The sequence below is a fragment of the Haemaphysalis longicornis genome, unplaced genomic scaffold, assembly GCF_048455015.1.
Source record: "Haemaphysalis longicornis isolate Haplotype H1 unplaced genomic scaffold, Haemaphysalis longicornis Haplotype H1 scaffold_3, whole genome shotgun sequence".
Classification (NCBI taxonomy): domain Eukaryota; kingdom Metazoa; phylum Arthropoda; class Arachnida; order Ixodida; family Ixodidae; genus Haemaphysalis; species Haemaphysalis longicornis.
In genome coordinates, this window is record NW_027526335.1 from 107,152,884 (window position 1) to 107,167,300 (window position 14,417).

The 14,417-nt window shown below is 51.2% G+C and overlaps 1 protein-coding gene across 1 annotated transcript; it reads right to left on the reverse strand.

The window, feature by feature from the left end:
- Nucleotides 1-1,184: 1,184 nt before the first annotated feature.
- Nucleotides 1,185-2,183, reverse strand: LOC144175368 (uncharacterized). Its single transcript, XM_077704451.1, has one exon. It carries the CDS (start codon nt 2,181-2,183, stop codon nt 1,185-1,187), a length of 999 nt encoding a protein of 332 aa, XP_077560577.1.
- Nucleotides 2,184-14,417: the final 12,234 nt, after the last annotated feature.

The window sequence follows — 14,417 nt, forward strand, 5'->3', positions numbered from 1 at the left end:
AGACAGCCACACAGAAAGACAGATACACGCACAGAGAGAGATAGAGAGAGAGAACTTTATTGAATCGCCTGCAGTTCGGTTAGGCTCTCTCCATATGGAGGAGGGGTGCCGTTACCGTGACGCTGCCTGGGCGTCTTCCCGGGCATCTCTTGAGGTCTGCGCACGAGCTCCGTCCACGGGTCCAGGAAGGCTTGCGCCCCCTTCCCCCGCAGCTTCGCCCGGTCGCTGCTTCTCAAGGGCTGCCTAGACCTGCTGGACGGCCTTGAGTTGTGTCCTTGTCATACCTCCTCGTCGCAGCCTCCAGCGGCAGTGGGATAGTCGTCTTCTCGGTGGCCTTTCGCGGATTTACGCTACAGTCCCAAAGGATGTGAGGTGGCGTGGCTAGTTCCTTTTTGCGCAGTCTACACACATCACTGTCGTACACACTGGGGCAAATGTGTTTGGCAAGCACCGGGTGAGCAGGCATCCCGTCTGCAATTGTGTATATAACACTGCCTCAGCAAGGCTGAGTCCCGGGTGATGGGGCGGCATAGTTCGTCTGTTCAGTCTGTACCACTTCACTATGTCGTTGAAGCTGGTCATCGTGTCTTTGGTGTTGTCGAGCGTCCCGTACCCCGAGTCGACCTGGCGTGCTGTCACGCAATTGGTGAGTCCTCGCGCGACTGTGTTGGACGTCTCGTTGTGGTTCGCTTCGCGTTCCCCTGTCCCAATCTGGTGTTCCCCATGTGGGCGAGGAATTATTTGATTACCACAGCGCTGGTGCGCCCGTTGTCTTCAGCCCTGCATAAGATGCGGGCGGCCTCACTGCACACTCTGCTCTGGGCGCAATTCCGTACCGCTCTTCGAGAGTCGTACAAGACCGTCGTACAGCTGGGGTTGGCGACGGCTAGGGCGATGGCCACTTTCGCGTGGTGCGCTTTCCTGGCATGGTTGCTCGCCGCAGTCCTTGTAACTCTCGTTGATGCTTCTACTACCGCCACCACGTAAGCGCCATTGCTGTCTTGATATTCCGCCCGCCGCGTCCACGTAGACGGCGCCGTTGCCTCTAGCATGGTGGTCTATGAGGGCTTTGGCTCTTGCTAGTCGTCGCATCTTGTTGTGCTCGGGTCCTGGACGAAATAGCCGAAGCGCAGTGAACGACACAACTCGATCAACTCTCCGAAACGAGGTCTGGGCGGCACATGTTACGAACTCTGAGCCTTATGCCCAAGGCGGACAGGACACAGAGCGAAGTCCCGCTGCCGGACAGTATCAGCCGACAGCTCAGTGTCTGCCCGATACCGCGGAATACTGTTGTGGACGCCCAGGGCCGTGAACTCGTCGGTATTCGTCCATAGGAGCTCAAGCGCTGTCTTGTATGTCTTACGTATGCTGGCGTCAATTTTGGTGCGCTCGCAGGGTCGCCATTTGTGGAAGGCAGCCACATACGCTATGTGGCTAATTGCGAAGGATTGGACGAGGCCAGTCAGGCTTTCCTCTTTCATTCCCGCTCGTCTGTTAGATACCCTCCTGATGAGGCGCATTCCTGCGGCCGCCTTCGTTGCAAGCTTGGTGACCGTCGCGCCGTTGACGCGATTGCGCTCAATAAGCAGTCCGAGCACTCGTTTCTTTTCGACCTCCGGTATGACTTGTCCTCCTTCCGTACGGATAGTTATCCGGGGGCGTTCGTATGTGGCTTTCATATGCCTCCTTTTCCTGCCCGCTCCCTTCGGCGGGAGCACGAGCAGTTCTGACTTGGATGGCGAGCAGACGAGTCCGGACGCGCGCAATTGCTCCTCGATGGCGTTGAATGCTTCTTGCAGCGTTATTTCTGTGTGACCGTCGCTCTCTCCTGTGACCCATGACGTGACGTCGTCGGCGTAGGTGCTGTGTCGGACGTCCGCTACTCGCGCAAGTCGGTTGGCCACGCCGATCAGCACGAGGTTGAAGAGTAGCGGGGAGATCACCGATCCCTGGAGGGTGCCGACGCTGCCGAGCTGGTTCTCTGGGGGTTGCAGGTCGCCCGCGCAAATTTTCGTGGTCCGGCCCGTGAGGAAGTCTTTGATGTAATCGTATGCCCGACGACCCACGTTGAGCCGGGAGACTTGGGCTAGGATGGCGGAGTGGCGGACTTTGTCGAATGTGTTCTGTATTTCGAGTCCGAGTATACGTCCGTTGTACCTGGTGCACCTTGCGTCGTCCATGATTTCGTGCTTAGGGGGATCATAGCGTCTTGTGTTCCAAGCTTGTTCCGAAACCCGAAGATGGAGTTCGAGTAGAGTGCAGAGTCTTCCAAGTAGCGCTGCCACCTGTTCATCAGGGCGTGCTCCAGGACCTTTCCCACGCACGAAGTGAGCGAGATCGTTCGCAGGTTCTCTATATTGGGTGGTTTGCCAGGCTTCGGGATGCGAATCGTCTTGGCTGTCTTCCACTGTTTGGGGAGCCGTCGGGTGCGCCAACATTTGTTAAAGAACTGCGTGAGGGCTTCTATGGCCGCGTCGTTGAGATTCTTAAGTGCCTTGTTAGTCACCCTGTCGGGACCGGCGGCGAATCTGTTGAGGTTCTGCAGGGCCACTCGTACTTCTCATGTTTCAATGTCTCTATCTAGTGTCGCGTTGTCGTTGCCGCAGTAGCCCGGGTGTCTCTGTAGGAGTGCTCGGTACAGAATAAATTTACTTAGCCACAGCCTGCGACGCCTTCGCAATGGTCTGTGGGGTAGCAGGGCTCTTCTGGTCAGGGGCCCGGTGCCGTCGGCCAAACGAGGGAGGTCTTCATGGACTTGGGGTATTGGGTCACGCAGGGCGGCCTCCGAGCACTCCTCGCTCGTGATGGTAAAGAAACTGGGATCGGATCGGTACCTGGATAGTTGGATGCCATCAAAGGCCCACAATATGTGGGATCCCGATGCGTGAGCGACAGGACAATATAAACATGCATCTAGCAGATGTCAGCAAAGGTCGCCGACATATTGGGAGGGGTGGAGAAGGAGCAGGCCTGGAGCTGGTGGTACGTAGACAACCGCCAAAGGTAGGGATAGAGATGGATGAGGAGGTGAAAAGTGGTAGGCTCACAAAAGTAATAGCGAAGATGTCCCGTAGGTATGCAGTGTGTACTGTGGAGTGAATATGCCACTATCAATGGCGACACCATCGTGCCCTCGGAAGACCACAGCGTAAGCAGCTTAGCGGGCCGCTTAGTTTCTAGGTAGCCCATATGAGCGGGAGCGCATACGAGAGTGAAAGAGCGGGATCGGATTTTCTGTGGATTCAAAAGGACAGATAAAGTTGCCGAAGAAACTCTTGCGTAGAGAAACTTTAGGATGACCGATTTAGAGTCCCAGATAACAGTGGTTTTAAGGTGGGCACTGTGGGTCATAGCCAACGCCATGGCGATCTCTTCTCCTCTTGTGGGCGATGTCGTAAATAAAGAGGCGGCTGCGAACGGGTTTGGGTCGAGTCAACCAACGTGGCTACAGCGGCCGCTCTGGTCACAGCCGGACTCGACTCTCCTCCTCCTGCGCTCCCATTACGGCCTTCGCATTAGGGCGTCTTGCTGCCTGCCGCCGCAAGTTTGGGGTGGCGCTTCAAGCCCACTGTTGCTCCGCCGCCAAGCGCGGTCACAGGCGCAGTGTGTGCGCCGCACGCCGGTTACAGCCACATGTGTGACAATCTATGACGCGGTAAGTGCACGGTTGCACATCCTCAGATGAATATGGACTAATGTCCAATAAGCCGCCAGCATCTAACCTGGTAACGTTGGCCAGCACGCATAGCAGCGGAAAGTAATCGTGGCGCCATGCAAAGATGTCCTGAAGATCGAACCCATTGCGGAGAAATGGCTTCGTGTTATGCAGGTTCATTTCAAGGACCTGGCATCACTACATTAACCTAGTGAGAGCCTTATCGCAGTGCTGTTCACTTCAAACAAGCTAGCATTATTTGGTCAGTTGACGCCTCATCATCGAACTCCTATCCACTCAACAGTCGGATTTCTGATTTGTCAATGAGGATTGCCACGCTGTATATAAATATCCAGGCCTCGCCAATTTTTCCGAGAAATCAACCGGGAAACCTCCCACAGCGGCGTAGGAACACAGCTCACAAGGAATATATTTTTAATCCGTAAATTACAAATGGGATCATTATAGTTGCAGCAGACTGGACAACTAGTCTGCCTTTGTATTTTTTCTACCCTATTTAGTTTTAAGGACTGGTGATTCATACCTTGTTTCCTGAGGGACTATATTGTGCAGATTAGGGCGGACTTGTGGGAAACTTTGCATTGCATCGTAGACCTAATATGCGGTCACAAGAATCGCAGACATCGCGATGCTTGAACGTGCGCTTGCGCGAGAATCTGCGGGACGTGAACAATGCGCACACTGCCACTCAGTTGACATTGCCGGAAATGCGAATGCATTCTTCTCTTTAATGAGACTGTGGGGATAGCAAAACACAAAAATCAGCTCGCCAGAGAAACCGTTGCGACGTTTTAGATGGCTCGCTTTGGTCCCCCTCGCATACGTATGCCGTCATGGGGTTTATCGGCCAAATAAATTGCGCATTTTGCCCCTGAATAATCCAAACGGCTGCACCCTGCTTTCTCTGCCTTGTTTTTTGTTTCTTTTTTTGTGTGTGTGGTACCGGGTGTCACACAGTGGTCGGTTGTTGCCTAGTTGTTATCTGTACTTAAGAACACGAGCTGCGTCAAAATATATTGTCATTTTGTCGCCTGACAGTTGGTTATATACGCTGTGGAATCTGGAATCTAATATTTCGCTCATGTGCGCGTTTTTGTGTAATATATGAGCGTTTTCACGAGCAAATGCTGATTGATTGATTATGAGGTTTAATGCACCGACGCTACACAGGCGAGTAGGCGCACCGTAGTGGAAAGCTCCCGATTAACTTTGCCCCCTTGGGTATCTTAAACGCCCGCTGAAATCTCAAACACATGGGCGTTTGCGCTTTTCGCCTCCATCAGAGAAGCAGCCGCCGTGGCCAGGAATCGAACCCGCATCCCTAAATGCTTGTTGGAAATATAGCACTTGTCTCTGTCGTCTTCCTTCTTCCTTTGTGCAATTTTGTGCGTTTTACACGTCTATATTAGGCAGTTCTTGTGGGGTGTGTCGCTATTTTATTCAGGTATTGTCATACCTCATATGCTTCTTTCGCAAAGTTGTATAAAGCTGGGCATAAAACAAAACTTTGTGTCACGGTGCGCCTCAAGTCAGGAATGTTGCAAGCAAATATAGTACATACGCGAAAAACTTTGCTCTGAACTTATTGCGTAAACAACTGGCTTGCATATGTGTCGTTTATTTACCATAACAAAAAACTCTTGGCCATAGAAGTTCCTTTAACTGCCCCGTTTCATACGGAAATGCCACCACGAAAGCTCACTGGTGATGTTGTCGACGCTCAAGCTGCCTTCCTATTGCCTTGCGCTGAGACGCGGCGACGCAGAGCTAGCGGTGAGGTGGTGGTGCCCCCATGCCCCTCCAACTACGCGTCAGAAAAAATCCCATGCGCCGAGCCGGTTTTGCGAAGGCCGTAAGGGGAGCGCTGAAGGAGCAGAGTCGAGTCCGGCTGTGCTCTAATAGGCTAGGTTGCCTCATCGGTGTACACAGGGCGCGGGCCTCTATAGTAAGCTTTTTCCAGGTTTCCGCGCAAGCGAGCCTTGCGAGCCTCATTGTGTACGTGAGGCATGTGTCGCAGGAGAGGTTCGATTCGGAGCGTCTGGCGGATGGAGGGGGGAATGCCTACAAACTGCTGTTAGTTACAGGTGGGTGGTGAAATGCCTCAGTAAATAATCAAGTGCCCACCTGTGCGACTCATAGTGAGTTGTTCGAATTGGGCGGTGCGTTGCGCCCGGCCAATGCTTGCGCCAGGCCAAAGCTGCCTTTTCTAGTTTCGGTTCTATTATTGCGCGCCTAGAGGTAGTGGCGCTGGGGAAACACTCCTCCTCTCATTTTTTTTCTTTTCGCTTCTCTCAGGCGCGAATGGGGGGGCGCACGCGGGCATGCGTGAAAACGGTCACCGCAGTTGCTGCTTCCGCACGGCGAGGCAGCGACTCGAGGCCGACGCGCGTCTCATGTAGTGGGCGATTTGTCGTGTGTGCTCCCTCGGATATTACGGTGCTGCAAAAGGGACGCCAAGGAGGAATCGTAACGCAAAGTTTCTAATGAGTGCTGTTAGCAAAAGGTGAGAACCTCGTTCGTATGCCGTACGTGAAGCTGAGCTGAAGGATAGGACTTGTGTCGTGCGTGTGCTGTGCTTGATGACAGACAACCTTGTCTGTGTTGTATTTGGCATCGGTGTTTCGCGCCGCACGTCGCTTTCGCACACGTAATGCGAATAAAGTGCCGAAGTGATATTCGAGGTGGCGTCTTTACTGCCCAAGCCGCGTACCCCGGGCAGCGTAGCTTCGCGCCGGTCGGATCGGTGCTTGCCCGGTGGAGGCAGCGGGGCGGCGGCGGCGGTGGCCGGGTGGGAATAGAGAATGGGGGGGGGAGAGGAATCCATGAGAGGGGAGACCATCACCTCTCCCCCACGCAAGCTGCGCCCCCTCGCATAGTTGCCATGAAAATTGTAACGCCTTCAAGGCCAACACGGCGGCGCCGTTGCTAGGGCAATAACAACGCAGTAATGTTTCCCCAGGCTCGCCCACCAGGGGAGAATATGGCGCAAGTACCACAATTAGCCCGGACGCTAGGTTGAGGGCTAAGAGACCGCCTCCCCGGCCAGTGCAAGGGTATGGTCGTTGTATGTTTTTGGAAGGAGTCCGAGGGCCACCCTGAAATATTTGCGTATCATGCCGTCATTTTTTTTTTTGTTTGCTGAGTTTCATGATTAGGAAGAGGGTCGAGTATGCTGTTCGAGACAGGGCAAAAGCTAGTATGAGTCACATGAGGCTGCCCTCCTTGACACCCCTATGTTTTGAAGCTATTTGATATGTCATGCGCCACGTTCGAGGTCTCGGATAGTGCCCAGGTTATTTCCAGATCAAGCACCCTGAAGGTGTCGTCGGTAGGAATGGTGTTGCCTGACTAGGCGGTAATCGAGATGTACTGAAGTAAGACGGCAAGTTGGGCTAGTTGGTGCAGATTAAGATTCATGGTGAAAAAACAGCGCAAGGAACACAGGGACAAAAAGGAAGAGTGGACGACGCACAGCGCTGAACTCACAACTTAAAGTTGAAAGCACGTATTTATACACAATAACCATACTATCGCGTGAACAGATAACACGGACAAAGCGTGTGAGCGACAACAGAGTAACATCTTTAAAACACTGTGGCACGGGACAAAATTCAGCATCCAAGAAGTTACACAATCTTCTAGCGGATAAGAAACTGAAATTCCTTGTCAAGTAGTGACAGAGAAGGAACACTAACGCACTTGCCCTCGTTCCTTCTAATATGGACCGAGGGCAATCGAGATACTGGCGGTGCCGTGTGTGTAGGGCAAAAGGAGGAAAAGCTTGCGCTTGTGGTGAGCAGGAGAGCCCGTGGCTAGATGTGTATGTTTCAGTTACTTGGTAGCTACTGAGAGTGTGTCCTGAATTCTCTACAAAAAAGGAATTTTTTCCAAAGCAACAAAATGATTACCTCTGTTGAAAATTATGGAACCCGAATCAGGACTCAACAAATTATGCGAATCACTCAATCAGACACACCCCTAAACCAGTAATTCAGATGGATGGAATTTCGGTCGCCTCAGATTCATCTCAGCCAATCAAGTTTCTCAACCTCACAAGGTGTAAAAGTTGCCCTAACAAAACCAATATTTCATGTTGATAATCGTATAAAAAAACCTCAACGCTTTTTTGAGGAACCTTTAGTGCGCGAAATGTTTGAAGGGGTCAGAGCCGCTTTCGGAGCCATTTGACAACAGGACCTCACAAACATAACCTAATGTCTAACTCCTGCTGTTACCGACCCAATCATGCTCTCTATTGAAGACTGGTTTAATACAGCGTATTGACGACCGTTCTCACAGCGCCTGACAGGATCACCAACAGAACAAAGCGCGCTATTCAACGACCTATGGAGGTCTCATCCCCGCCGAATAAAAATACAGCAGACTCTCGATAAACTGAACTTCAGGGGACCGGAAAAATTAGTTCCGTTTAACAGGAGTTCCGTTTTCTGAGAGAGATGTTCTAAGGTGCAAATTTATGTGCGTACACACTTCTAAGGGCATTTAATGGAACTCAAACCACTAGAAAGTGACTGTAGCTGATAGTTTTCAGAAAGCAAGAAAACTACAAGAAGCGTAGGCGCAGCATTCACAAAGTTGATTTGGCAACAATGAGTCGCTGTGCACTACAAAATGCGTCAATTATTTTTGTTTGAGTCCTTGCAACTGCATCTTCACGGAGGCTAGAGGCCTCAACTTCGCGAGTGCTTACGAGCCACCGAATTTAGAAGACGGCAACGTGGTAATGAAGGACGAATAGCACAACAATGGCACGAACAAGGCGACAGGAGGTGAGCCCTGTGGCCTCGGCGTCTAGAATCGAGACCGAACGACTGGAACAAGAACTGCGATGTTTCATTCGTTGCGCTAACATGGCTAACCACTTACGAGACGAGGCTTACGAGGCCAACAAGGCTAAAAAAGCATGGAGGAAGAAAAAAAACAAGAACGAAACAGCCGGAACCCTAAAAAGCTGATTCTCATGCCAGTGGATTTCACAAGAAGTTCCATTTCTGGTTCCGTCTGGTGATGCGGAAATTTTAGTTCCGATTACCGAGAGTTTTTTTACGTTATCTGAATACAAAACCGACCAAATTCCAGGCAACTGTTCCGTTTAAGCGGCCATTCCGTTTAAGTGATTTCCGTTTATCGAGAGTCTACTGTACCTTCAGAAATATCCAAATTAAACCTCGAAAATATTTCAATCCTTTAATGAAATTGCAGAGGCATTAAGAGCTAGAACAACCGCTCGTATTACAAACTTTTCTCGTCATCCTTCGCTTCTGAACCGAGAATTATAGCATTACAAGTAACTCACCTGAACGCGCAACTTGGAACCTGAATTCTTTCCAAAAAGATTCGACCACAGGTAAACTGGTCAACAAATGATACTCTTCAGTAGCGATAGATCACAACATGCAGCGGAACACAGTTATACAAAGGTCAAAATCCTTTCAACCAAGAGAGAGGAATCGTCAAGTAACATTTAAAATTTATACTGTCTCCGCGTACCGCTCGCGTTACGTTCAACGAAATCTTCTGCAAGGCACTTAGAGAAGCAAACGTGGAACCGTTGTATCATATTAGTGGGTATCAATGTACCCCGCTGCCAATGGGGATACCATTACGAGAAAGTCAGGGGAGAAACCTTCCCGAGTATTCATCGGCCATCGGCCTTACTCTCTTCACTGACCCGACAAACCATACAAGTATAAAAATAACTGACCAGACACTATATTTATCAGAAACATCAAAAGTGCCAAACGGGTAAACACTGGGGAAAATTTAGGCAGGGATCACTGCACTATTAAGACGTACTCCTTTACGAAAGCATCAAAGAAAAAAGTGGGAATTGCTCAAATCACGGATTGGAACAAGTTCAGGAATAAATAAATTCCTCCACAGAAGGCTTTCCAAAGTGTCCAGAGCACACAAATCACTGCCACGACAGCCTTCTACCAATATCTATAAAACAGAGGACATTAGTGTGCTGACAATCATCTCTTAGTTGATCGTCCCTTCCGCATATCGAAAGCAAGAACAAATCTCACTGAACACTGGAAATGACAAAAACATAATACGAAACACACCACGCTGAGTTGATTGATTGATTGCAGGATTAAAAGGAGTACTGACACGAAATTTCAAAGCAGTGATAACTATGTAAAACGCTTCCTTTTTATCAGGAGATATCTCCCAGCAAGTTTCAACAGCAACAGTTCAGCGAAACATATTTAAAATCCGTTTTCTTCTTCGCCCGCACGAGAAAGCCCAGAGCGGGCCGGCATGACATCATGTGCTACTTGTCCCAAACTGCCGACGTCGGGGCTCCCGTGACAAAGCCGATGCGCTGGCTGTGGTTGGCGCGCGCTGCTCGGGCATGTGTACACGTCATGGTTTTGGGACTGACGTCATGCTGCCCGGGCCTGTGGGGACGGCGAAGACCTCGGCCGGTCTGGGGGCGCGCGCGTGCGCTCGCTCGCGCGCGCTTCCAGAGAGGCAGCGACGCGGCAAAAATCGTGACGTCATGTGATACATCCTGTTATGGCGGCCGCTCGGCGTTTTTCAGTCGAAACCGAAACTGGCACGAATAAACGACGCCGTAAATGAATGTTTACGCTGCGCTCGACCGTCTAATCTGTCATTCTATGATTAGTGGGCTGGTAGGCACGCATAGCAGCGAAAAAAACGTAACACGAAAATTTCGTGTCAGTACTCTTTTAACGCGCCGACGCAACGCAGGCATGAGGCGCGCCGTAGTGGAGGGCTCCCGGATTAATTTTGACCACCTGGGGATCTTTAACGTGCGCCGAAATCTCGTACACACGGGCGTTTTTGCTTTTCGCCTCCATCAGAAAAGCGTCCGCCGCAGCCGGGGACCGAACCTGCGACCTCGTGCTCAGCAGCGCAACGCCTTAGCCACTGAGCCACCGCGGCGGGTCACGGAACACACTACGTGATATCACCTTTATACAAGAAGCTTAAGAGTATGCTATCGAGTTAAATTACTCAAACAAGGTGGAAAAATGATATCAGGCGGAAAAACAAATAGGTAGCAGAAGTACCTGGCACCTTTTTGGCATCTTTATCAATACAGCCAGCACTTGCGGAGAGAATACCGATGATGTCGTCAACACTTCATGTGACCAGTTCATTTGTCGGACTAAAGGCCCTACAGGGCTTGAATACATTCACTCAGGGAAACCATACCAAGATGGATGCTAAGTTCACGCCGCACAAACTCAAAGCAGCACTCACCAAGATCCGCAGACCGACTGCCTCTGTGCGTGATCTTATTACGAACAAACGTCTGGCAAACATCGCAGACACCTAGTGTGTACATTTACATTAGCACATAAATTTAATGTTCGATGGACATCCGCTACCGATTGACTGGAAGTCCTACGTCGTCATGTTTAGTCCCAAATCGATCAAACCCATCAATATTGCCGCGAAGAAACCTTTCCCACAAGGCGCCTCCCCCGTCAATGGGAGCACGCTCTCGTGGCGCGGTTCCAAGAAGCCACGTGGAATGCGCGCTCGTGCGGCGGCGCTGGTTTGGAGGCAGACGCTCGTGGGGAGACGTTCGAAGCGGTACGCGTTTTACGTTCTGGGCGCAAGTTCGCCTCAATAAAGTACTTGTAATCCCACAATGCAAGGTCTTGTCGCTACAAAGTAGAGGTGCGGGGTACAATCATCCATGCTCTACGTCCACCCCTGTGTAGGCCCCGCAAGAAACTCAGCCACAGAGTTGACACCCATCCACGAGCGAACCAGCCGGCGACTGCCTTGTTTGCCGGTAGAATTCCAGCCCATGACCAGCATACATACGGCTGTGGCCATGCGGGACGCGAGCACTGTGACCTTCGGCACCGGTACAGCACCTTCCTATTTCGTGGTACACCAGCCCCGCACACCAAAATCTTTCCATAAAGACTCCTTCGAAGACGCGGAAGATTGGCTGGGCAAATTCGAACGCGTTGCGAACTTTTATGGGTGGAACAAGCAACACAAGCTGCACAACGTCTTCTAGGCCTTAGACGATTCAGCTCGCACGTGGTTTGGCAACCACGAGGCCACGTTGACGCCATGGAACGAGTTTCGGCTGCAGTTTTTGGCCACGTACGCCTACATGGATCGACGGGAACGAGCTAAGTCGGCGCTTTAAGCTAGAAACCAACGGCCAAATGAAACCGTCACCATGTACATAGAAGGCATAGATTGCCTTTTTGGCACGCAGACCCAGCTATGTCTGAGGAAAAGAAGTTGAGGCACCTTATGTGAGGTGTAAAGCAGGATATATTTGCTGGGCTGGTGCACAATGCGCCACCGCACATCAGCGCATTTCTGTCTGAGGCCACAGCAATTGAAATATCAGTACTCCAAAGAGCGAGGCACTACAGCCGGTACAGAACTTTTATGTCGAGCGACGCCCCTTCAGTGGAACAAGGACACTGCGGCCTCGGGGAGTTGGTCAGGTCGATCTTCCGTGAGGAACTCCAAAAGTTGCACGCAGTCCAGCAGCTTCAATCCTCCATGCCCCTCGCGGAGGCTATACAACGCGAAATCAGGCAAGCTGTTGGAGCGCCCGAGACGTGTGAAGCACCACAGGGGCAGTATGGTGTGCCGCAGGAGCCGTACGGGGTTCTGCAACAACAGACCCAGGTTGCCTTATTTACGGCTGCCCTGAGGCAGTCGAATCGCTAAGTATCCCCAACAATTGCCGCCGGAACACTTCAAGTGACATTGGGCCTCAGATCCCGCTCCATGCTGCCTGGTGATGAGGCAAGGCGACCTCACAAGACCGACGACTGGCGCACGCCGGATCACCTACCCCTATGTTTTCTTTATGGGGAGGCAAGCCACATATACAGAGCGTGTCCCTACCGACGACTTGGTCTTCGTGGGTTTCCTCCCGACGCCCCACGTCCAAGGTACGGTCAGCGCCCCACCGAAACCAAAAGCTACCTGGCCGAACGTCGAAATGGATTTCCACAGCGACGACGTGACACCATCACCGATTCGACGCCCCTCTTCGAGAACAAGCCCGTCACGATCGTCGCGGTGCCGTTCTCCGAGCCCTTCCGCCTGGTAAAACTGAGAGCAGCGACCTCTGGAGGTGAGGCCGATGACCTTCCAAGCATTGAGGACCCTCAAAGGAAATGACTACGTCCAACCGACGACGCAGTGGTTTGTTCCGATATACCTGTGCAGGTTAACAACGAGCAAGAAATTGTCGCATTGTTTGACACCGGAGCAGATCGTTCAGTTATGAGCAAGTCATTGGCTACTAACCTTAAAAAGGTACTAACGCAGTGTACAGGACCACCGGTTCGCACCGCTGGTGGCCACTTCATTACTCCGTCCGGAAGGTGCACAGCACCCGTTAAATTTAGGGTCTTCACAGAATGCGGACATTTTATCGTGCTTCCCTTATGCTCAAAGGACTTAATCCTCGGAATGAACTTTCTACAAGAGAATGGTGCTTTCATCGATCTACACAAACCCAGTGTCAGCTTCTCGACGAAAAGAGCGGTAGCTAACGATATCCACGACCGACGGGACACTACCTTGAGCGTCATCAGCGACAACATAACGCTGCCTCCCCGAACCAGTATGCATTATCCTATAAAAGACGACGCCTTTGAGGACTACGAATGAATTCTAGAAGGAAGCGTCACTCTCTTGCTTGACAAGAGCATTTGCATTGCAAGGGGATTCGTCAAACTACAAAACAGATGTACAACAGTGCTGCCGACAAACTTCGGCACAGAGTGTCAAAATTTCGCCAAATGGGCGACATTAGCTTTCATGGAGGGTGTTGCTGACGCAGCGAGCATTTGTATGTTGGAAGAAACAGTGTCAGAGCACCTCGCCGGAGGTGCGCTGCTTCCTCCAGTAGAAGTCAACCACAACTCGAACTCCGCGCAGAAGGAGTTGCTACTGGAGCTGAGTTGCAACTGAAGTTTTTTTTAGTGTTTTGCGTCATCATCCCGTGTGAGCCGCACATCCGTGACGAAACACCGCATCATTACGACGAGGCTCCCGAGACCAACACGCCAGCACCCATACAGAATATCACCAAAATTGAAGCAATCAGCCAACAAGTACGAAAAATGCTCACGGCTGACGTCATCCAGCCATCAAAAAGCCCCTGGGCATCACCCGTAGTCCTGGTGAGAAATAAGGACAAGACATTGCGTTTCTGTGCGGACTACCGGAAACTGAACAGTGGGACAAATCGACACCTTTGCCGTTTACCTCGAATTGATGACACAATAAACCGCTTTCGGAATGCAACATTCTCATCATTGGAGCTCTAATCAAGATATTAGCAGATAGAAGTCGACGAGCGGGACAGGGAGAAAACGGCCTTCGTGACCCCTGATGGCTTATATGAATTCAGAGTTCTTCCCTTCCGCTTGTCTTCTGCTCCTGCAGGGTTCCAACGGATGATGGACACTGTCCTTGCCGGATTGAAGTGGCAAACGTGCTTAGTTTACCTAGATGACGTGGTGGTGTTCTTCACCACTCTTGAAGAGTATCTCATACGACTAAAAGGTGTATTACAAACAATTCGATCCGCAGATCTCACTATAAAGAATGAAAAATGTCATCTTGGTTTTGAAGAGCTTGAATGCCTCGCCCACATAGTCAGCCAACAAGGTATCCGCCCAGACCCTGACAAAACGTCCGCGGTATCTTCGTTCCTCAGACCTACCGATAAGAAGGCTCTACG

What these genes read in the sequence shown, in the direction of transcription:
- LOC144175368 (XM_077704451.1), bottom strand. Translation starts at nt 2,183, where the DNA reads ATGGACGACGCAAGGTGCACCAGGTACAACGGACGTATACTCGGACTC.